The sequence below is a fragment of the Juglans regia genome, chromosome 1 (assembly GCF_001411555.2).
Source record: "Juglans regia cultivar Chandler chromosome 1, Walnut 2.0, whole genome shotgun sequence".
NCBI lineage: Eukaryota > Viridiplantae > Streptophyta > Magnoliopsida > Fagales > Juglandaceae > Juglans > Juglans regia.
This window is the reverse complement of record NC_049901.1, coordinates 17,197,650-17,221,942: the sequence shown is the minus strand read 5'-3', so window position 1 is coordinate 17,221,942 and position 24,293 is coordinate 17,197,650. Positions and strand designations below refer to the sequence as shown.

Below are 24,293 nucleotides of genomic sequence, written 5' to 3'. Positions count from 1 at the left end.
TCCTATTTTAATTTTTGTGTAGTGTTATATTTTGAATACTAGTGCATTGATGCTCAAGTCAAGTTTTACAATATGCCTATTGTTTAAAACTGAATTCTCGAAAGCCAAACTTTATAGATATAACTGTTAATTATACATTTGAGAGTGATACGTACAATATATATCACAAACTAGAACAAGACATCCAATTACTTCACATTCTGAGTATTTTTTACAAATACTTGTCCTATAGTTTCAACTGGATCGACAACCATGATAGCCTATTTCATAAAGAAAACTAGATTACAAATACATCATGAAAACACTGCAATATTTCCTTACATTATTCTCTCTTATAATTGGGAACCCATAGCTGCACATGTACTATTCTTGTTCTTATTTTCCATCTTCTATTTCAAACCATAGCTATTGATGAGATATTCTCAATGCACAACTTTTGTACCCTTTACAAACATACTTCTTAACTTCTTGAGACCCAATTATCACTTATGGTTGTTTTTTATTTTACAATCCAGTGGGGTCTCAACTTCTTGCTCTTGATCTAGTTGTTATTAAACAAGAAATATGAGAGAGATGGACATGAGAGTCTTAGGTCCCATTTGGATAGTGAGATTTTTTTTTTTTTTTTTTTATCTCATTTCTTCATTATAACTTTCACAAATTCTCACACAAAATATAATAAACAATTCAATTTTTCAAATCCTAAAATAATAATAATATTAAAAAATAATATTATAACAATATTTTATTCAACTTTCATCTTTCATCTCAATTCATTATCCAAACGACACTTAATTGTTATAGTATAAAGAACATGAGAAATAAATTCTTTTACTATTGTTAATATTACACGACAGTTAAAATTATAGTCATCACTGACCATTCATGAATCTTCACCGGAGATATCGGCCCTATATTTAAAAAAAAAAAAAAAAAACAACAACAACAACTGGAGGAAGCCAAGTATGCTTTATACAAAGTAAAATCTCACAGTCAATGGTATTCTTGTATTCTTGTTTGAGATTTATGGCACGTTTTCTAAAGTATGTTAAAATTTTGTAAATAATAATGAAATGATTTAAATGTAAATATTTTATTAGATTTTATAAAATGAGAGAGAAAATATTAAATAAAAGTATATCTTAAACTAAGTACTGAATTGGAGTTTGCAAAAGTAAATAAATAAAGTTAAAAAATTTATTGTAATGTAATTTTTAATATTATTTTTATTTTAAAATTTATAAAAGTTGTATTAATTTTTGTATTTGAATAATTATTAGATAATGATTAGATGAAAAGTTTAAAAATTAAAAATTAAAAAATATTTTATATTTAAAGTATAGGATTGTGCTATGTCCACCAATCTCAATTATCGTTGGGAGCTACCGTTAGTATTATTGTTCTTTTTTTTTTTTTTTTACATGTATTTTCTTATACTTTTAAATATTTTTTTAAAAAATAAAAAATCATAATATTATTAAAAAATATTTTCTTAATCATTAAGTAAAAAAAAATAGAAAAAAAAAAAAATAAAATATTTCCTAATCACTAAATAAAATAGTTCCCATAGTTATTTTGATGAGTTTTTTTTTATGTATTTTTTTAACACTTTTAAATATATATTTTAAAAATAAATTATAATATTATTAAAAAATATTTTTTAATTATAAAATAAATAAATAAAATACCAACAGTAGCTACCAGGAGCTGGGAGACGCTCAGCATTATCCTTAACGGATATTGGGAACTATGATGTGATTTTTTTTTTTGAGAATTCTCATATTTATAGGGGCATTGGGATGGGTTGATGAGTTGACTGAAGAGGATTTGCAGCCATGACCTTTTGGCTGGTTTATTTGGTTTTTTGAAGAAGTGATTATTAGAATTGTAACTACCGACGACAGCTATTAAATACAAATTAGTTAATTTATTTTCTCTGATCTTCTCTCCCCAGTTTCTCTCCTCTCCCCCCCAACTCCAATTTTGACAGTGATCGTGTCAAACTCTTAGAGGATCTTGCAGCTTTTAGATTTTAAGTCAAGGATCAAGGTATTATTACTAGTACTTAAGATATCTTACGTTGGCCCGAATCGATAATTTTTGTTTCCTACCTGCCAAATAATTGCTCTGAACATAAGTAGCAAATATTTAAATAAAAATATTATAAAATTAAAATTTATTTTAATATGATTTTTATTTTAAAATTTTAAAAAATAATATTATTTTTTATGTTTTATTTAAAAATTTAAAAAAATTATAATGATTAGAAAAAAATTCAGTAAAAAATGGATTGATTTTTAACCATTAGGATTTTCTTTCCTCTTTCCACCTTCCAGACCTGCAAAATTTGTGATCCAAACCTTCAAATCAAGTTCGAATTTTAGCTAAATTTTTTAAGAGAGGAGCTAGAAATTTCATCTGTTCTCTGGTTAAACAGAAAGTTTATGAATCCTGGGCATGTTTTTTGTTTTCAAAAGGATAATAGACTTTAGAAGCATTTGACAAAAAGAAATTAAATCCTCTTAAAAGCTCAGCACAAAAAGTTCAAAACAAGAAGAAACCGATAAACCAGCGTCATATATTTTAAGTTTTAACGAAAGGAAAAGGTTATAACGTAATACAGTATACGCCTTGTGATCAGGAACCTGACAAAAAGGTAATCCAAATAGCATCCCACATCGAGAACTTGAAGAAGAAAATGGCTGTTTTAATAGCAAGACTTCCCTATTAAAAGGCACGACCTTACTTGAACAGGATCTGTTCTATAGGCTCGTACTGCTGTATCCTTGATTACTAAGGAGACAGGATCTCAAGTCTGGTGGATGAACTAAGGCCGTGTGATCAGAGCGTGATTAACGGTATCATGGTCTTCGGGGTTATGAATGCAGTAGAGGATCGTTCGTGGCCAGCAAATGTCTGGTTGTGATGGTTACACGGTTGTCTGACAGACCTTACCAATCTTTTTTAATAATTATTTGTATTAAGTATATTTACTTGTAAAAATTTGAAAAAAATATTCCCAGTAGACCAAATTTAAGTATTTACTTAAATCTTTAGATTTTATTCAGATATGAGAAAGTCTGATTTGTCTATCCGGTTTGAAGATCCCATCACTCCCTCCTCTCTTTTTCCTGAACCCCATCTCTGTCTCTCTCTATCTCCTCAACCCAAGTCCCAGACTCCCAGGAAGGAGCCCGCCCTTTATTCCCCGCAGTTGCTCTCTCTCTCTCTCTCTCTCTCAATGAGCTGTTTGCTTTGAGCTGCCGTGGCCAGGCCACTTCAATGAGAGAGAGTCAGGCTTGAGATGAGAGAGAGGGCGACTGATAGGGGAGAAACGGAGAGCTCTGGGGACTCGGGTTTGAGGCAGGGTCGGCTCAATATGTTCGGGGCGTAGGGTTAAAATTATGAGTGAGTGCTTTTTTTTTGAAGTAAAATTAAATAAATTTATTTTAAGAAAACTCCTATCATTTTCTAAAGTAAAATTATTGACTAAGATTTTAAACCACATTTTTAATTAATAACTGATTTTAATCTTTATTAGAAAATTTTTGATTTAGAGAAAATTTTATCAAATCTAGTTTTACAAGTATTTTAGACTCTTAGACACAATTATAATCATTATTGTTAATAAAGTTCTATAAGCAACTTACACATTTGAAAAAAAATGGGTCATTGCCTCTTCAAAGGATTATACAAAAACATTTTATGAACACTGAAAAATTAAATTTTACTATTTATAATTTTCACATTAATTATATATTAAACTAATAATAACAAAAAAGAAGTGTATTCTTAGAAGGAAAATAGGTAAAATAATTATTATATGTGAAACTTTTAAAAATTAATAATGATATAATATCTATTTGATCTTATTTATATTCTCATTCTCATTGAGTTAATTAAAGTTTTTTATTGGGTATATATATATATATTTTAAAAATTCTACTTTATATATATATATATATATATATATATATAATTGGGGTCTTATTCCGTTAAGGCCTTAGGCAATTGCCTAATTTGCCAAATGGATAAGCCGACCCTGGCTTGAGGAGAGACAGAGAAACGTGCTTGAGTAAAAAAAGAGAGAGCGATTGATGGAGAGAGAGGGAGAAGATCAAGAGGTGGGTCGAGCTGAGCAATTTTCCATTCCTATATATATATGGACGGAAAATAGGCGGTTGGCGTTCAAATGAAATTAGATTAGAGATTATATAGATTTTTTTTAATAAATATATTAATACAGATTAGAGACTTTTGTTAATATTGATATTAATATTTTATAATTTTATTTTTGTTACTACAGATGTATCATTCAAATGAAACAGAAACACCCGGTGATGTTCAACCTTCAATGGAAGGAACCATGAAATCAATAGTGACTAATGATCCGTTTTCTCTCAAATATAATGTAAGTAAACCATCTACTAGTCATGTTAGTGGTAGCATTTGTAGGAAAAAATCTATAGTTTGAGAGTATTTTACAAAGATTAAAAGTGAGGATAATTCGAGACTTAGGGCTGCATGTAACTTTTGTGGGACTACCTACGCTTGTGATCTATCCTAATATAAATGGTACAAAATCAATGTTGTAGCACTTAGAAAAAACATGTAAAAAGTCTCCACTTAGGAATATGGATAGAAACCAATCTGTATTGGGTTTCAAGCCTGGAGAAACCAGTGGGGGGCTTGTACCTATTACTTTTAGTGTTGAGACTTGTAAAAAAGTCTTAGTAGAAATGTTAGTTGTTGATGAACTTCCTTTTAGATTTGTGGAAGGGGTGGGGTTTAAAAAATTTATGTTTTTTGTGCAACCTAGATGGATCCCATGTAACGGTTGCAAAAGATGTTTTTAATCTTTATTTGAGAGAGAAAGATAAGTTGAAAAGTATTCTTAAGGGACAACGCATTTATCTAACCACAGATACATGAGCATCTGTGTAAAATTTTAACTATATGTGTCTCACCACACATTTTATTGATGAAGATTGGATAATGCACAAAATAATTATTAGTTTTATAAGGTGGAAAACCATAAGGGTGATACACTAGATAAAAAAATTGAAATGTATTTGCTTGAATGGGGGAGACCCAAAATATTTACAATTACACTTGACAATACAAGTTCAAATAATGGGACAATTTCTTATATCAAAAGAAAGACAATGAATAGAAATAATACGATTTTGAAACATGAGTTCTTGCATATGAGATGTTGTACTCATATCTTAAACTTAATTATTCGGGATGGGTTGAAAGAATTTGATCAATCAATTGCATGAATTAGATGAGCTGTGAAGTATGTGAAATCTTCTCCATAAAGGTGCAACAATTTTAAGCAATGTGGTGATAAAAAGGATGTTACTTGTAAAAGTAGTGTATGCTTAGATGTAGCGACTCGTTGGAACTCCACATATATGATGTTGGATATAGCTGAAAAGTTTTAAAAAACATTTCAATGGCTAGAGGATGAAAATTCAGGATATGTTAAGAGTGTTGGGGAGGATGATGATGGTGTTAATGAGTTGAGTAAAGGAGGGGCATCCAAGTTAGGGTCTCTAACCAAGGATGATTGATATAAGAGTAGGTTGTTTGTAAAGTTTCTTAAACTTTTTTATGATGCAACCTTGCATTTTTCGGGAGCCAATTATGTCACTTGCAACTGTTTTGTATTTGAGCTAGCGACAATTTAAGATGCAATTAATTTAGAGTGTGTGGAAGGGCTCATAATTTGAGGACAATGGCATTTAATATGAAATCTAAATTTGAGAAGTATTGGAAAAATATTGAAAAAATGATTCTTTTATTGTATGTTGGGTTGGTTCTTGATCCTTGATATAAAATGCGTTGTCTAGCATTTTGTTTTGAATGAATATATGATGATAATAGTTCGAAATTTCTTATATTGGTGGATCGAGTTAAAGATGTATTGACTTGTTTATACGATAGTTATTGTGAAAATGACGAAGGTGATGTTAGGGCACAAGATCAAACTATGAACTAATCAAGCGAGAGAATGGCTAGTACTACAAGTTTAACTGCTTGGGCAGCTGATTTCATATCATTTAAATTGACTCAATTTAAGAAGCGTTTGGAGTAGGAAAACTCTTTGGAGAGTAAATATGAAGTTGAGAGGTATTTGTCTAAAAAATATGAAGAAAATGATGCTAAATTCAACTTGTTGACTTGGTGGAAAGTTAACTCCATTAGATACCGTATGCTTTCAAAAGTTGTGTAGGATGTTCTTGCAATTCCGATGTCTAGAGTTGCCTCTGAGTTGGTTTTTAGCAAAGCAGGTCGAGTACTTGATCCTTTCCGCAGTAGCTTATCTCCACTTATGGTATAAGCCCTTATTTCTACACAAAATGGGCTCTGTTCTTCTTCTGCCTCAATTATTCACAGTTTAATGGATGATATTGAGGAGTTTGAGAAATTTGATATAGGTATGTGGTATCATTTACCTTTTCTTTTATTGTCTCTAAAGTGTATATCATATTTTGATTTGTTTTAATTATTAGGCTTATTCTTTTTTTCCCCCTTTTGTGTAGAGCTCATGGAAGGCCTAGAGAGTTCTTCAAGACCTACTTTTTTAGTTGAAGATAATTAAATTTAAGATAGGTCATCTTTTTACAACTTTCGTATAGTTTTTTTTTTTCATTTAATGTTATTAATAATTTTTTTTATTGAAATTAACTGCTTGATTTATTTTCATACAATTGCAAGGTTTGTTAAATGAACTATTGGAGTTGGTGGCTTGGTGGCAATTGGCATGGTGCATAGCTATTTGTTTTAGTTGTAAAATTTCTTATTGGATGTTCTTGCAATTTGAACTTGTAATTTGGATTTGTAAGTTGGACTTCTCATTTGGACTTGTAATTTGTACTTTTAATTTGGTGTTGTAATTTGTTGGACTTTTAGACTTGTAATTTAGGCTTTTAGACTTATTTTATTTCATAATAGAATTTTGTTTTTATTTCAGATTTTTTGTTTTTAGTTTTTGCAGCAGCTATATTTATAGGCTTATAGCAGATTTTTTTTTTTTTTTTTTACAGTAGGTTTTTTATTTCATTTTTTGTTTTATAACATCTTTTTATAGTAGATTTTTTTTACATAGCAGATTTTTTTTATAAAGCAGATTTTTGTAAATAGTTATAGATTTTTAATAATTTTTTTTAAAAGCAATTTTTAATATAAACAGATTTTTTATGATAAATTTACATTTGATTAAAATAAAAAAACTGAGCCGAACTGGTAAAATCGAAAGTATTGATTTAAGAAGATAACTAATGTGTAATCGATATTAAAAAATATAAAATTAATATATACCGATTCTGCAGTACCACTACTCCTAATTGGAGACTGGAACAATTCAAAGTCAGCGAAGGCTTCACGAGTCCAATTCAACCATAAAGAGAAATGATTAATTTAAGAGAAATGGTAAAAAGCTATCATTGCTCTTAGTCATATTGAATACCTCTCTTGCTTTAGAACATATTATTTTATTAGAAAATGGTATAAAAAAATGTAAAGAGATAGCATGGCTATCATTTCTCGAGCAATTAATGATAGTTTTACCACCGCTTTATAATTTTTCTACAACTTTTAAATAAAATAATATTTTATAAAATTTTAAATACATCAAATTAAAATCAAAATTAAAATAAATAGTTTAAAAAGTTTATGTTATTAAGAAATTGTAGAAAAATGGTAAAGAGATAGTACTAAGGCTATCTTGAGCAATGTAAGACAATTTCCATTCACTCTCATGAACAAAATTCACCATAAATCTTAAAAGCAAAAGCTTTTTAGTTTCACTTTCCATCATCTGGTGACTGGCCTAGAAGTATACACATTTTCTAAACTTTAACATGCTTATGACTCATAACCAATCCAATAGTAATTAACTCAATCAATTACACAGTCCTAACCATATTAACATGTAAATCTAGTATACATAATATCCATAAAATTCTAAATATCTATACTATATAAAATTATCTGGTGTCAGATGTCATATTCTAAGTTAAACAATAACTAGTATGTCAAAAAATTAAAACAATAATAATAACAGTAATTATGAGAACAATAACAACATCATAGTGCTATCTACCGAAAGCTAACAAGTGACTTATCTTAATCTGAAATATTCCAATAACTCTCGATCGGGTCAGGAGCATCCTGGGTGATTTTATCTTAGAATTAATAAAATTATTTTTTTTTAAAAAAAAAGTCTGCAAAATCTCTACAAGTACTGCCACCAAATTGTAACTCCCCCTTCCCAAGGGTTAGGAGTGTCAAATAATTATAAAAAGACAATTAATTTCAGTTCCCCTTTTTGATTGGTAATGTTGTACCAAAATGACGCCCACATTCGTATGTTACTTTTTTTTATTGGGTTTAATTTGTTTCACGAATCAATGCACTTGATATTTCCAAACTACTATAGATTATGAAGTTAAAGATGTATATCATATAGTAAAGTAAAACTTTATTGTCGCTTATAAATAATTGATTACCAAATTCTAGAAAAAAAAAAAAAAAAAAAAGAAACCAAAATCTAGACTCTCCATTAATTAATGAACGCTAGGACATGAATGTCATAATAAATACATATAACATTCCAACGTTATCCCGTCCATATATATATGGCCGGTAAACTCTTCCAAAATAACCTCAAAACAAATGATTCAGATATATATATATATATATATATATATATATGTGTGTGTGTCTGTGTGTGTGTGTGTTAATACAATATTATAGCAATTAATAGTACTGTTACAACGTGAGGTTAATATTAATTACTTGACAACAGACAAAAAAGGTAATCGGGTACTGTTCATGATCGATCGATTCAGCAGTAGTATTTTGCATTCCTGCGCGCAGGTTGCTTGTTATTATTCATGCTGCATGCATGCATGCATGCAGTCGCGATGGATGGTGATCATCGATCTTCGACAATATGATCTTTGTAGTTGTCCCCAAGTATTCTTCCCATGTTTTCCAACGCATTCTTTGCCGCTCTGTTATGCGCAATTTCTTTCTTAAGACCATACTCACCCCTTCCCACTTGCCTATCGTCTATGAGAACCTCAAACGCCGTAACTTCCTTCCATAAATCTACAAACTTTACTTTCATATTTCTCTTTTGGCATAATTCATAAAGCTCAGTCACAGGATGTCTTCCAATGGTTGTGGGGTTTATTATAGGCTCCAACAATCGCTTAAACACCTGTGAATTCCAAAACAATTAATCAATAGTTTTTCAATCATTTTATAATCATCACATGGATATATATATATATATATATATTATCATGGGGATACTGATCAGATCGACTATCAGATTACTGACATGTAGATATTGTAGTAGGTACGTACCGTCCACACAGTGTCCATGGAGGAATTGCTATCAATGAAAACTGCCCCAATGGAAGATTCAACAATATCTGCAAGTGCCTTTGGTGCGTCAATCAGCCCATTGGAATGCAAAGGGTACTGTGAAATCCCTACTGTAAACTCTTGAATCTGTAATATTATTCATCAGTAATGTTAGATACAGTTATAAAGTTTCTCCAAATATAAGTAGCAAGCAATGTTCTATCAAATTTACCATTGAGATAAATATTAATTAATGTATTGTGTCACCTATTATTTGTCTGTATTAATTAATGACTAGATTTTTTTTTAATGAAATTTGTCATCATTCATTCATCAGAGAAATTTACATTCACGATCGAATATATTATGAGATGTTCCCATATCAAACATGACATCATAAACTAAAATAATGCATTTGAAATTCCACTAATACATTATTCTTTTTGTGACTGGTTTAGTCTTCACTATTGCTAATACTCTTTACTAGGAGTGTAAATCGGTCCGGTCTGGGGTGGTGATGGACCAAAATTTTTGGTCCAAAACTTTCCCCTAACTGAACACCCCTAGGGACCGGACCGGATCTATAGCTATCGGTCCAGTCGGTCCATTCGATCAGATCCAATTATTATTTTTCATCTTTTTCTAAAATTAATTAATAAAAAAATTTATTTAAAATACTAAATTAAAATTAAGTAAATTATTAATGTAGATTATGTAACTAACTCAATAAAAAAATTATTTTATATGGTCAATGATAATAAATTAGATGAAAATTATATTCTTAACTTATATAATTAGTTAATTGATAGAATATTAATTTGTTAATAACATATTTAAAATTTTATATTTTTGAATGTGATATGTTAGATGAAAATTACATAACTAATTATATAATTATTATATAAATAATATATATTTTAAATTCAGTCGGTTCAGGTTGGGAAACCCCTGGACTGGGACTAAACCAAACATCCCTAGGGACTCGACCAAAAAGTCTCGATCCTCTATTTCAGGGACCGAGACCGACCAGTCCGGGTTTCGGGTCTGGTTCTCTGATCCAAACTGACCAACTTTCATACTTACTCTCCACAGACAATCGTCCAAGAGATAACACTTTCTGTCTAAACAGAAACTAAACCCCACCATTCATAAAAGGAGATGACTCAACATCTACAGACAAAAGTGTCTTAACTATTTTTTTATTTTAATTAACAATAAGGAAATAAAAAAGAAAAACAGTAAGATAAATGCGAAAAATGACATATTACAGTTTTGACCGACTCCGGTAGACTTTGAAATCTATGATGGCTCGTGAAATCAACACACTTGTTTATTTTCAGCCACAAAGGTCAAATATGAAAGGTTTGGTGGTGGCGAGTCTGGTGATTTGGCTGGTGTGTCAAAAAGAGTTGTCGGGAGGGGTGGAGCGTAACGTGGGTGGCATGTGAGAACCACACATGGTAATTTTTACAAAATCATCACTTTCTTTCGAACTATTTCCGACCTGTGAATTTGCTTATGTTGTGCGTGTCTCTCGGGAGTTGTCGAAAAGCTTTAGATTTGTCTTTTTCGGCCTTAAAGAAAGCAAAAAAGAATTAAGTAAAAGAAATCTTGATAGACAAAGTAGGTGAATAGAGGAAGGAGATGAAGGAGAAAGAAGAGGAAGCCGATACCTCCTCCCCCTCTGACAAAAATAAGATCTGGAGCCCTTAATTCTTTTTTTGAGAAGAAAGGGAAGGAGGCACTTATGTTTCAGGTTACAATTAATTATGTTTTAAATTATTAAGCAATAGATTTTTTATTGATCAGGTCATGATATAACAAAAATGATTGATGTATGGAAAATGCTAGACCCACCATTCCCCCTTCCCATTTTTTCTTCCCGCTTGACGTGGGCATGCCACGTGTCATGCATTTTTTTTCCCTCACTTACCGTTTCGTGATCTTCTCTGTCCAAGTCCATTTTGTCTTCCCCTCTAACCCGTTTCCCAGATTTTGACAGATAGAATATCTTCTAGGATCTCAGCTAACCATGTCAAGGCTGTGACAAATTCTCATCTTTTCCAAAACTCTCTTGATGGCTCTCAGAATGTTTTTTACTTAAGACCTGGGTTTCTGAATTGCATGGCACCTCTAAATAGTGTTATTTATGGGTCTCTAAACAGAGTTTTTAGAATGAGTTTATCTAATTATGAAAGTTTGGCTTAGAGGTTTTTTCTCAAGATGCGAGTTTAACAAATAGATATTAAAACATGCCAAAGTTCGTGGCAAAGAGTTAGGATGTGAACAATGTATATTGCTTTTTGCAAAAGGATCCCAAAGTTCTTCTCAAGCAAATGTCTCGAATGCTGGCCAAAAAAGAAAAAGGGGAAGACAAAACGGGTAGAAAAAAAAAGGGAAATGGGTTGGAGAGGGAAGACGAAATGGACTGTGGAGGGGGAAGGAAAAACGAAATGTTCTCTAGAAGGAGGAGACAAAACGGTAAGTGAGGAAAAAATAAAATAAAATACCACGTCAAGCTGGAAGCAAAAGTGGAAAAGGGGAACGATGACTATAACATTACCCTTGATGTATATAGAGTTTGGTATAAAGACTAAAGAGAGACGTACATTGTGTAATTATTTTCCATACAAAAATCATATCATTTATTTTTTTGACTTATAAAAAAACTATCATTTTTAAATATTACAGTACCTTAAATTCAAACATCTTTTACACAAAAAAATAATTCTACAAAACTTATGTTTCTAAAAAATAGAAACAAAAATTATATTCTCAAATCAATGTATAAATTATATTATTTAAATAATATAGATAATATACCCTACACATGATTGAAAATATAATAACTTTTAAAAAAATACGATAAATCGCTCATATAAAAACTTTATTAAATGTTTTGAAAAAAAATCTTTAAGATATGTATGGATCTTCAATTCCTCTCAATTCATTTTAATTCATTATTATAATTTTTTTAAATTTTAATATAAAATATAATAAATAATTTAATTTTTTAAAATTTTAAAATAATAATAATAATAAAAAATAATATCTTAATAATATAGTTCAATTCAGTTTGACTGCAATAATCGTTATTGCGTTGCGTTGGACCCAAACGTGCCGTACAAGACTTAAGTACTCCAAATTGGAGACTGGGAACAATTCAAAGTCAGGGAAGGCTGCACGAGTCCAACTCAACCATTAATTCTAAAGCAAAAGAGTACACAATATAATCCTTCAATTGGCCAAAACGTGCCGTCCAAGCCGGAAAATACATATATATCATCATCACCGCTCACCATTTTAACACCTAATTATTCCCTATAATACTTAATTACTTATAATTAAACTGTGAGTTTCTATCAATCTTCTTCGTTCAACCAGCCTACTGCTCCTAAAATAATATCTTTTTACTGATACGGGTTGCAATGTCGAGGAATTCAAAGGAAAAATTATTTACTTTCAACAACGCAAAAACTACTATGCTGAGAAGGGCTCCTAAAATAAATTGAAGGTGGCGTACTGTGTAATATATATATATATATATATTTATTTATATATTTGTAATGTATTATATAGAAACATCACACTTTATATACTATTTAAAAATATGTAATTTTTTATTATTATAATATTTTATATTTCATATTTCTTAAATATAAAAATAAAAAAATAAAATTACATATTTTTAAGTGGTATACAGAAATATAAGATTTATGTTTAGAATTATTCTATATATTTACACAAATTTATTGATTGAAATTATCAATCACATTACCTTACAATTCTAAGAAGGTGCGATTTATTCAGCAAATAGTGCAACATTAACACCAAATAATTAAAAATCCATAAATATAGAAACAATAAACATTGAATTCTATTATTTTTTTTTCAAAAAAATAAGCTATGTAATTAACTTACTTGTTCCATAAGAAGAGGTTTCTTGTGGCGGAGATACCTATGCAAGCCATGTTTAATGGCCGTCCGAGCGAGTTTTTCGGTGTCGACATTGGCTGCCCGGAGACGAGTCAGCGGTCCCGGAGGCAAATCCGGGTACAAGAAGTAGTGCTCCTTCGTGAAGAGCAAGTTAAGCACCGCGTCCCCCACGTACTCCAACCTCTCATACGAGTTGCAATCCCCTGAGAACGAAGAATGCGTGAATGCCTGCTCCAGCAAGCTTTTGTTCTCAAAATTGTACCCCAATATCTCTTCTACTTCGCGCAGGTCCCGGCCGAGACACTCCTCCTTCTGGAACGACTTGTTGTCCTGATCCTCGGCCTCTACAGGCCAATTGCTGATCGGTTTTTCTTCTTCTTGTCTCTGAAGGTTTTGGAGTTGTATTTGAAGAGTTTCTTCTTGTTGATCTTCTTCACATTGTCGTCCTTCCATGGCGGGCATGCGGTGAGCGTGCAGGCCTGAAAGAGATGATGATGCAAGTCGGTTGACAACTTGCACCATATATTTACGTGACTCTTTTATAAAGATCGACGAAAGATCTCGACTAGGCCAGATTAGACTAATTAGGAAATTATAAAACAATATATATATATATATATACACACACAAATGAAATAATACACGAATCTTTTTCAAACTCTCTGCGTAATCATGTTTTGAACGAGAGATATATTATTTTATAAAAAAATCGTTATTTTAAAAAATAATTATATATAATAAAGAGTTATATATAATAGATATATATATATATATAAATATATAAAAAAAAAATTAAATGAGGGGTTGTTGGGAAGGTAGGAGAAATATAAATAGATGATGAGTTGTAAAGAGATTACGAGTTGGGTCAAGATAAAGGATGGAAAAGGATTGGCTGAACGGCGTGAAAATGGGAGCAGAAAGTTTGACTTTATTTTATAAATAAAATAAAATTACTTTCTTGCATGGGGTAAGTTGAGAAGGGAATTTTCAAGTCATTTCTAGACAAGACTAGAGAGTTCTTCGAAGTCTCTAATTAATAGACAAGTTAATTTTGTAATTTAGTTTTTGCTTAATAATTTTATTAGAGTTTATTTAAAACAACTTTTCATTAATTAATATGATCAGATAAAATAATTCAAAAATTTATATCAGATTTTAATATTAAATTAGGTTATAAGCTCTGAAATTAATTCAATGCTAGCTACCAGTCTTTTAGATAGGAATTAGCAGCCCTCCTTTAAAAAAACGTACATGGATAATAATATTTATGAAATATATAAATACTAGCTAGTAAGTACACTGTTATGTAATTGGATTAATGCTATAAATCAACATTGAGAATTAATTTATGAGGCAGAAAATAAATCGGTTGGTTCATTCCTTAATTAATTATAGGAGATTAATTAACTAATCAAAGTATATACTATCTACTCTCCCACAAACTATCCATCATCATCAACATCATCGCTATCTAATAAATATTATATTTAAAAAAAAAAACTATTATTATATATCCATGTACCAAGGATCATGCTAGGGTACATTCCATTTGATAGGAATGATAATTTATGTATGTGGATTGTGTTTCTGTCGTATCAATACATGAGTATTAGATTATATAAGTCAACACGAATCTAACCTATTTAAGTAAACGTATTAGACCTTAAATCCAAATCCGACCAATTTAATTAATGGCTAATACGACACGATCTGCTTAACCTGTTTAGTAATTAACTTTATTTTTATTAAGATTAATCTAAATATGATCTATTTACTCGTTTAACCTGTTTCATATAAATTGGTTGAACTGACCCATATATTATTTTTTAACTCAATTAATATAATTTCATATATAATATGAGGATAACTATATAAATAATTCACAATTATAATTGAATTTATGATAAAATATTTTATTACCAATATCAATGTCAACAAGAAAAGGTTTAATAATTTGAGATATAATATAATGAAATATTAATATTAATATTACATATTCTTAATGATAAAAAACGACATAAAACTAAGTATTTATAAAATTTAAAAAAAGACTAATGCTAGATATAGTCATAGGGTTTGCAAATCTCATGTACTCTATTTGAAAAAAGGTTAGATCTACTATTAAAAAAATAATTTTTTCATATATATTCTAAATTTACCACTTTTTTTTAAATGGAGTGCGCATGACTTGCCCACCCTAGGATTGCAAATATCATTTCTCTTTAAAATATAATTTATTCATTTTATACGGATTGATTGTGGGTTTAGCAGGTTGACCTGTTTATTAATCGTGTCTTATCCAGTCAATCTATTTTTACCTAGACCCATTTATGTTAAACTTAAACCACTTATTTTATATCGTGTTCGTGTTAAATTCACGGTTCGTGTCATATATTGACATCCCAACATTTGACAATCATCAATAAATATTTATTTTTTTTGCAGTTTTCTTTTTTAATTTCGTGAAGTTTCTAAATGAAAATGAGTGACTTTTGATTCAAGAAAATTAAGGAAATTAAAAAAAGTAATAAATAAATAAATTTTATCGATGGTTGTCAAATGGGTGCTACGTATCATTTTCCTATCTGATAAACACAAAAGCACCCCAATATTTATTCAATGCTTTAAAGCAAACAAAATACATGCCAAAACAAAGATATGTTTCAGTTGCAAATTCAAAAGCTTAATGAACTCCACAAATTTATGTGACACGTGAACATGAACATAATCCGGCATACATGATCTATTTATGAATACAATAACTATAAACTAAACACAATTTACAAACCCTGATCCCCTAGCTCTCAATTATAAGCATTTACAATGACTATGTCTGGAATAGCTTATTATTGGCATCGTTCACACCAGAAAAAAACTCCTATGCAACTATGCAAGTAAGATTGCACTGTCTAGGTTCTACCTTCCCGACATGAGATTGACAAGAGCTGGATTTTCATAGAAGGAGCGAGCATCCCAATTCTCAGTTGTGGATGAAAGTGTCATCAGGGCAACCACGATAGCTCTCATACTTGGACGTAATTGCGGATTCTCTTGTGTGCATGCTTTGGCAAGCAGGGCCACCTGCAACTCAAACATGTAGCTTTGATCCAATTGAAATTATATAAACAAATAATAACAGGCTTCTTTATAAGAAATTGCTTCACCTTCCGGACTGAGTCGAGTGGGTAGTCATCTCCAAGCTGAGGGTCAACTAGTTTGCCTAGGTCTTGTACAGGATCAGGTTGATCAAGAACATCATCAAACTGTGAAACAAAGAAAATACACTAAGTATATGTTCCAGGTTGCTTTCCAAGAATCAATCTGTAAGTGGTACCAGACGAGGAAGCCTAATAAAGGCTACAAATCAAGCTCTCAGAACAGCAAGGGGGGGAAGAAAGGGAATTAGAAGGATGGATAGAATATTTACTAAAGCAACAAGGCCTTTAGATTCAACATCAGAACCATTCGGCTTGACCACAGCTTCCTTGGCAGAAATAAGTTCATAAAGGACAACCCCAAAAGCATATACATCTACTTTGGGAGAAACATCTCCATACTGAGCATATCTGCACACAAATGGTAAAAATTACTCCAATTTCATACAGACAAAAGACATAACTAAAGTTTTTCCTCCCCGATTTGAAAGGAGTCCCGTGGGATCAGAGGGTACAGAGAAGCAAAACTCATTTTCGTTAAACCCACTCCCAAGGTGCTAAAATAAACCACTTTTAAGGAGAACATCAGAAGTTGCAAGGATTACAAAAAAAATTGCATACCCTGGCACCCAAAACCCTACACAAAAATTCTTACAATAAAAGAGCCTCCAAAATTCCTGATGGCAGCTGCCATGTGCCATTAACCACTAGTGAAATTAGCTAACCAGCAGGCCCAAAATATCTCATAGATATGGATCTAATGTTAGAAATTTCTCATCAATTACACACAATTCTCTAAGTCCTTGGAAATTAATTTATAGACTGGGTGAGATCTGCAAAAACTTCTCCAGATAAACTGCTCATTGGGAATATATAGTCCTGCTAACAGCTTGCATCTGCCACGACGTCCCAAATTTACCTCTAATCACTGTATTTTCTACTACCTTACAGATCTACAAACAAACACCAACTTACTCTGGTGGCATGTATCCAAATGTTCCCACAAGACGGGTGGGGAGTGAGGAACTTCCAACTTCAGTCAGTTTAGTTAATCCAAAATCTGCAACCTGCAATTCAAATATTTTAGTACAATGACCTGAACAAACTTTTGAGAATATATAATAACAATGGAGGTACTAATGCAACCTTTCCATGAAAGTTCTTGTCTATCAATATATTTGCTGATTTAATATCACGATGGATATAGACAGGAACAGTATGCTCATGGATGTATTCAAGACCTCTGGCTGAATCAAGGGCAATTTGTACCCTAGTAGACCATGGCAATGGGTCCATCCCTGGAAACATGACAACACAATCATAACCATTAATCTCTATGCGACGTCAATTATACAGATCCTCACAATGCAAATGTGATTTTACCTGATGAGCCACGCAAATGTTGGCTTAGGTTTCCATTCTCAATATATTCGTAGACTACAAAAAGGGACCTCTCAACGCAATATCCAATCAAGCGCACCTGCCATGATTTATACAAGTGATATGTATTGTATGGAAGAGAGAAAAAAAAAATCACAAATTTAGAGATCCATATATGTTTCGGAGAAAAATGCACTAATGCATGACTTGTGTGATCTTACGACTTATACACAGCTGAGTCATCAAAAAAGCCTCCCAGCAGAACATTTTAACTATTTATATTCCATTCTATAATCTCAAAAAACATAATCACACAAAAGTATAAGGACTTCCATCTGTTATTATTTTGATTCTTGTGTCTGCCTAGCTTTTACTGTGGCATCAACATTTAGATTGCATGAGAGACCTCTTGGCCAAGGTATATGTGGTTTTATGTGAAGCTATTCTACTTACTATCATCATTCAGTGGCTGTTATTTAGTAGCGGATGGCATTGACAGTGGGATAAATGGCATCATTGATCCATGAGGGATATATCGAGTGAGTTTGCCTACATGGAGTGGTTGTCTACAGATATAGTAATGATGCAAAAGAGTCTGTTAGTGCGGTAGTGCTGTAATTCACATGGATACCTCTGCATGGACAAACAGTCACAGAACCATACAACATAAACTTTAACCAAAGGGCCCTTGACGCTTCACTTGGGAATTATGTCAAATTCATTACTAAAATTAGATAATTTCAAAGAGGTGAGCATAATCTCTCCAGCATGTAAAACAGAATGAACATTTCTAGAAAGCTTTCTCACTTATGTGAGCATCGTCCAAAGGATATGATTTGATTTAGGTTTTAAGATATGTTTCAACAAAAATTAGAAAACAACATATAATCCAAGCAGGCTTTTAGACAGTAAATATACTGTTCTTGGGAAAGATAGTACATTACCAGGTTCAAGTGATGAACACGTGTTAAAACATTTAATTCAGCAAGAAATTCTCTGGATGCGAGCATATCCATTTTCTTGATTGCAGCTTTCTGCACAGATAGAGTGATGGGAGCTGTTAGGAAAGAGGAAAATGATAAAGCAAATAAACAAGATAGCATGCCTAAATCTGGTGTGCATGCATAATTATCCACGTAGGATATTAAAAAAGGCAACATGCAACATTGAGCATATAAGATGATGAATGTACATACCATCTTTAACCTGTGCAAAGGATCTGATAGTTTTTCTATTTAAAATATATTCCTAGCAAGCAGGTTTCTCAAAAGGATGTAAATCCTGGACACTACCGTAACGACAACTGACTAAGAAAATCGGACAAGTTGCAGAGAAAATTACATAATGAGCAAATATTCCATGCATCATTAGTGTGCAATGCACCTATGATTTATAAAAATACAAATGGCTACATACCTCACCTCTCAGCTCTGCATAATAAACAGCCCCAAAACCACCTTCACCAATCTTATTAGCCAAACTAAAGTCATCAGTAGCTGTAGCTAGTTCTTCATATGAGAACTCTACTGATTTGTCGACTGTTAAGCCTGCAAGACCAGAAGCTGGACCAGTTGATTCCTCATCCTTGTAGGAGGGGCTTCCATGGCCTAAATAAAAAATAAAGGGAAGACCAATAAGAACAACCATGGTTAATTTTCCATCTAAAACAAGTGTAAATATAATCAATTTCATCGGTTGTATCAGTCACCATGATTAATCTATATAAAAAGTTAAAAGCATTCAGTGTCATTGCTTAAATGGGATCCCCAAGATTATTCTGGCACTATTTTGAAGAACACCATGATAGATCAGAGTTCTGAACAAATTGATCAAACTCCGAGAAAGAGTGAAATTTCTCAGCAACATCAGATAAACTTATCCACTCTGGTGAGAAAGAAATAAAAATACTATCTAACATAAACCTATTGTAACTTTTTTTTTTTTTTTGGGGTTCATAAGAGCATGCTTAGCACTCATTCATTGACATACATCTATAAGAGCAAACAAGAAGGGGAGGGGAAGAAATTATGAAGAAAGCATATATACCATGCCCATTCTGAGAAGATAGATACTCAGATGCTGCTAAAGGCAACATTGCTTCAACCACCTTCTTCTTTCGGTAACATCCAAGATATATACAAGCTGCAAATAACACCACGCCAGCTACTCCTCCAATAGCTATGCCAGCAATAACTCCAACCGCTAATCCTGGTTACGTTTGAGCACACATCAAGCTTAAAAGTAGCATTGGCTCTCACTTTAATATCTAATATTTGTCTCCAAATATCAGAGTAAATAATCATTATAAAACCAACTGTAGGATTAGGCCAAACCGGTTGAGCTGCAAATAAGAGAACGAAAACAAAACAAAACTTGTGAGTATAGAAACAAATGTAATTTTAAGTTTGTTAAGAATATTAAACTTATAGAAGCTACCTTGAAGGCATGGGTCGATACGAATCATTTTGATCTGCAAATAAAAAGAAAGAAAAAGAAAAAGGAAAAGGCAAGTTAGTTAATGAAAATCATAGCCTCAAGAAACTACATTGAAAGGAAAAATGATATACTCTTGATTCTTGAACTTAATGAAATTACTTGTAAAAATACCAAAGATCAAGTTTACTTGTAAAAAAGCTAACAAAAATTTTAACTTGACTATTTGAGTAAATTAAACATGAAAGATAGAATGAAAATCTATCAAATTACTATCATATACCGGTCATAACATAAAAACCAGATTAATTGATCATTGCATAATTCATATATCAAAGATAAATCTCGTTGTGCAGATGACTAAATACGTTGGTATATTTAACAGTCACAAACGCATGCTGTATATATTATGTGGAGAACCAAATTGAAAAAAAAAAACAGGGGACCTAATCCAATACAAAAGAGATTACACTACTAGCTAGACACAGGTACAAACTTACCTATGTGGCACTCATAATTAGAAACCAACTCAAGCCCCCGAATTGTATGCTTTACTATTCACGCTAGTTCACCGATTGCTACCCTCTTGATCCTCATTCTTCATTCATTGATATCCATATATCAAATTCATGAAAGTTCTCTGTGCCAACCCCTTAGCATCTGCACTGAACCTCAGTACTCTTCAATTCTTTGTGCAGAAATGACCTCATGCAATTTCTCTATCATAATCTAGTAGTGTTTTCTCTAGCGTTTTAACCAACAAAACAGTGCTTCAAATGAATTCCGAAGATGATTCAAATGAGACCGATCTGAGATTTTTTAATAAAAAAAAAACTTGGAACACCACAATGTGTGTGACCATTTAACCTAGTGTTTTTGGAGATATCTAATGCACCTAGAACTAAACTTTCAAATATAATGTGCTCTTGAAGCCACATTAGAGTGAGATATCTAACACCTTCTGAAGGGAGCTTTCTATTTCTAATCCTAGATTGACCATTCAAATGAAATTAGTGTGATTCGAATGCAGATGAACACTTTTGTTAAATATAAGACATTTTATCCCAAAAATTAAACCATTCAACAGTCTCTCATGAAAACTTAACCCAAAGAAAAAGTGTAGTCAAGAGTGACCTCCTAAAGTTCAAGTTCTATGTTTCTGTGTCCACTTAGCACCTGAAGTGTATGAGATCAATTTATGACTTGTGGAACTGTATTTGTATATACGTGCAGCATCCCCAATACTCTAATGACAGGACTCAGTCAGCTTGGACTTAGACACTACTCATATATGTGTTCAACACAAGTATGGACCAAACAACTTGGTCATATTGCCTTTTCCCTATTGATAAGCAGAAGAAGAGGAGGAGGAGCTATCTCACTATCACTAAAGGGGAAGATCAAGCTAGAGTAATGTTTCTAAACAGCCCGTAACTGATTCTTTGTGTTCATGGCTCATAGCTGACACTGCAAAGAAAGTAAAAAATGTGACAGTGGGCAGAGCAGCAGGCTGGGGAGGGTGCATGGAGTAATATCTGATAACTGCTACAGTTGCAGGTGCCTTAGGAAGAGTAGATGGTGTTCAGTAGATACTATTATGCTAGATGTGCTGTCATTTTAGATACTTATGTGGCTAATCTGCTTGGAGAGGGCACAGATCATAGAGGAGGGTTATATTGTGTACCCTATACGAAGTGGGATAGATAAAACATTTTGATATAAAACTCGTGTTACAGGCAAAACAATCGATGTTTAGCTCAACAAACTTTGATATATGATCTTAAGGTTAGTTAGAATTTATCTCTAGTGATTACCCTACTTACACTTTATCTTTCTGAAAACAAAGGAAGAAATGTTATGTGCAACTAGGGTGTTACATAAATGATAACATAGTATCACTTGACTGGTTCACCACAATATATTGTAATAAAGAGGGGGGCACCAATGTGGGCACATACTCTCCCCTTCATTTGCCCAGGCGGTGAGGCCTAGTAATTTGAAGCAACCGTTTCCTTTTATGGCTGGGCAATCAAAGGTTACATGGAGGGGTGAGATACACCAAGAAACCCACCACTATTAAAAGGTGAGATACACCAAGATACACCATAAACTTAATCAGGCAAGAACCACATGAACATAAATTATAATTTACCCTTAATATTCCAGTTAACATATCTTTTCTACAAGTTTGTAAGCATAAAAGCTTCCACCACTTCCTAAAATGAAGAATTGGGGAGCCCATTTCTTATACAGCCACGAACCATAGCATCTCTTTACATCATTCACATATAGAGAACAACAACTTCTAAGAAATATGTAATCGTTAAAGAAAGTATCCAATTAGTGCTAAAAGAAATCAAATCCTGACTACTTTAACACCTGTGAATTCTAAAAGAAATCAAATCCTGACTACTTTTAACACCTGTGAATTCAATAAGCTAAAGGGAAAAAGAAATTGTCACCTTTGCCCGGAATATACACCACACCACTTCCTTGGCTGAAATTCACACCCGGGTTGTAATTTTGCAGCAAGGTTGTATAACTGGAATTAAGACCAGCCCCCTCCGCTACCGACTCCAGAGTGTCATTTGGCCGAAGTGGGTATGTAACAAACAACCCGAAATCCTTCGAGACCGAGCTGTCCCCACACGAACATTTCACTGTCACGTTCAACTTCGCATTCGTATCCGGTATATTATTGTCGTTATAGCTATTATACCTCCGCAACAACTCGGTTGTGGTCAGGTTCGCATACCGTTGCCGCGCCAACGTATCGTAGGTGTCACCGGATTGAACCGTGTAATCAAACGTGTAACCCAGAAATTCGCCATCGATACATGTACATGGGAATGGAATATTGACACGAATATTCTGTTGGAAAGTGTCTTTGTTGGGTATCTTTTCCTTGTTGTAACTCACGATAGTTTCAGGGTCAATACTAAGGGTAGATTGGAAAAGTTGAGCTAGGATTGTGGTTGTGAGATTTGAATCCGGCCACACGTAGTATGAAGCTAAAGCTAAATTACATTCTCTACTACATCTGGATTCGGCTATGGAACAAAAGATCGCGACCAAGACCAATACCAAAAATCCCAATTTGGGTTTCATCGGATTTGGCAGAATTGTGACCCTAATGTGTGAAGTTTTGGCAAATCGAGAATTGGGTTTCAGGCGATCGAGGATAAAAGAAACAAATTTAAATGGAATATGTTGAATCCTTCGGACCGTTGACTGGGTGAGTTATTGGGCGGTTTGAAAATCTAAAATCTGCAGCTGACGTGAAGGATGGGGATTGGCGGGGAAGAAATAATAAGAGGTTTTTGCTTCTTATAGCAGACACATTGTTTAGGTTTAAACAAATGTTTGATTGTCGTCTTCGGTGTCTGGAGCCGACCTGAGAAAAGTAAAAGTAAAATTCCCACGTATTTCAGTTGGGAAGACTGGGAGTGTTATCTTTGGGTGGTTTGAGAAGGTAACGAAGATGAACTCGCTACCTGATTCCTTGGGATGGAGTCTCTAACACTAGTCAAAAAATCAAGAAAAAAGCTACCCAACTCCCGGTCCCCTAAACGCACGCCACACTCCTGACGTGGTGAACCCGGTTTGTCGCCACATCACGGTTTATTATTCATTCCTCCCGAGCTCCTTCATTCTCCCCCTTCTCCCTCAGAGTTCCCACTCGACACAGACCTCTCCCTCTTCTCAGACTCCAGCCTTATGAGTTTCTCATCCATGGCGCCGAAGCCCTCTCCCTCAACCCATCTCTTCTCCGACCCTAGCACCCATATCTTCTCCCTCAATTTATGCACTGCATTGTGGCGAATAGGTATTTCAAGCAAAAGCGCATCTCATATTTTACCATTTTTTTAGCACAAACTCCTTTACCCTTATTTTGCAGATATATCCCACAATCATTGTGGTTGGTGCACTGGCAATCTTCAAGCAAAATTAGGGTCCAGTTTTCAAAATATAAAAGCAAAATTTTTAAGCATAAACATGTACGTAGAT

General features: G+C 32.7%; 2 protein-coding genes and 1 non-coding gene across 3 annotated transcripts; 1 reads left to right on the top strand and 2 right to left on the bottom strand.

The window, feature by feature from the left end:
• The first annotated feature begins 2,736 nt into the window (after positions 1 to 2,736).
• Positions 2,737 to 2,951, top strand: LOC118344419. The gene has a single exon (XR_004798193.1). It is a non-coding gene; the product is annotated as a small nucleolar RNA U3 (small nucleolar RNA).
• A 5,649-nt stretch (positions 2,952 to 8,600) lies between these two features.
• LOC108983025 (ribonuclease 3-like protein 3) lies at positions 8,601 to 13,877 on the bottom strand. Its single transcript, XM_018954538.2, has 3 exons — positions 13,303 to 13,877; positions 9,382 to 9,528; positions 8,601 to 9,232 (listed from the first exon to the last, which is right to left on the bottom strand). Exons 1-3 carry the CDS (start codon positions 13,837 to 13,839, stop codon positions 8,945 to 8,947), a joined length of 972 nt encoding a protein of 323 aa, XP_018810083.1. The 5' UTR covers positions 13,840 to 13,877; the 3' UTR covers positions 8,601 to 8,944.
• Positions 13,878 to 15,960: 2,083 nt separating this feature from the next.
• Positions 15,961 to 23,761, bottom strand: LOC109001704 (lysM domain receptor-like kinase 3). Its single transcript, XM_035695819.1, has 12 exons — positions 22,748 to 23,761; positions 20,289 to 20,322; positions 20,186 to 20,193; positions 19,899 to 20,060; positions 19,269 to 19,459; positions 18,797 to 18,886; positions 17,856 to 17,952; positions 17,619 to 17,770; positions 17,448 to 17,539; positions 16,745 to 16,883; positions 16,482 to 16,580; positions 15,961 to 16,398 (listed from the first exon to the last, which is right to left on the bottom strand). The coding sequence occupies exons 1-12, from the start codon at positions 23,391 to 23,393 to the stop codon at positions 16,234 to 16,236; spliced, it is 1,875 nt and encodes a 624-aa protein (XP_035551712.1). The 5' UTR covers positions 23,394 to 23,761; the 3' UTR covers positions 15,961 to 16,233.
• Between the last annotated feature and the right edge of the window lie 532 nt (positions 23,762 to 24,293).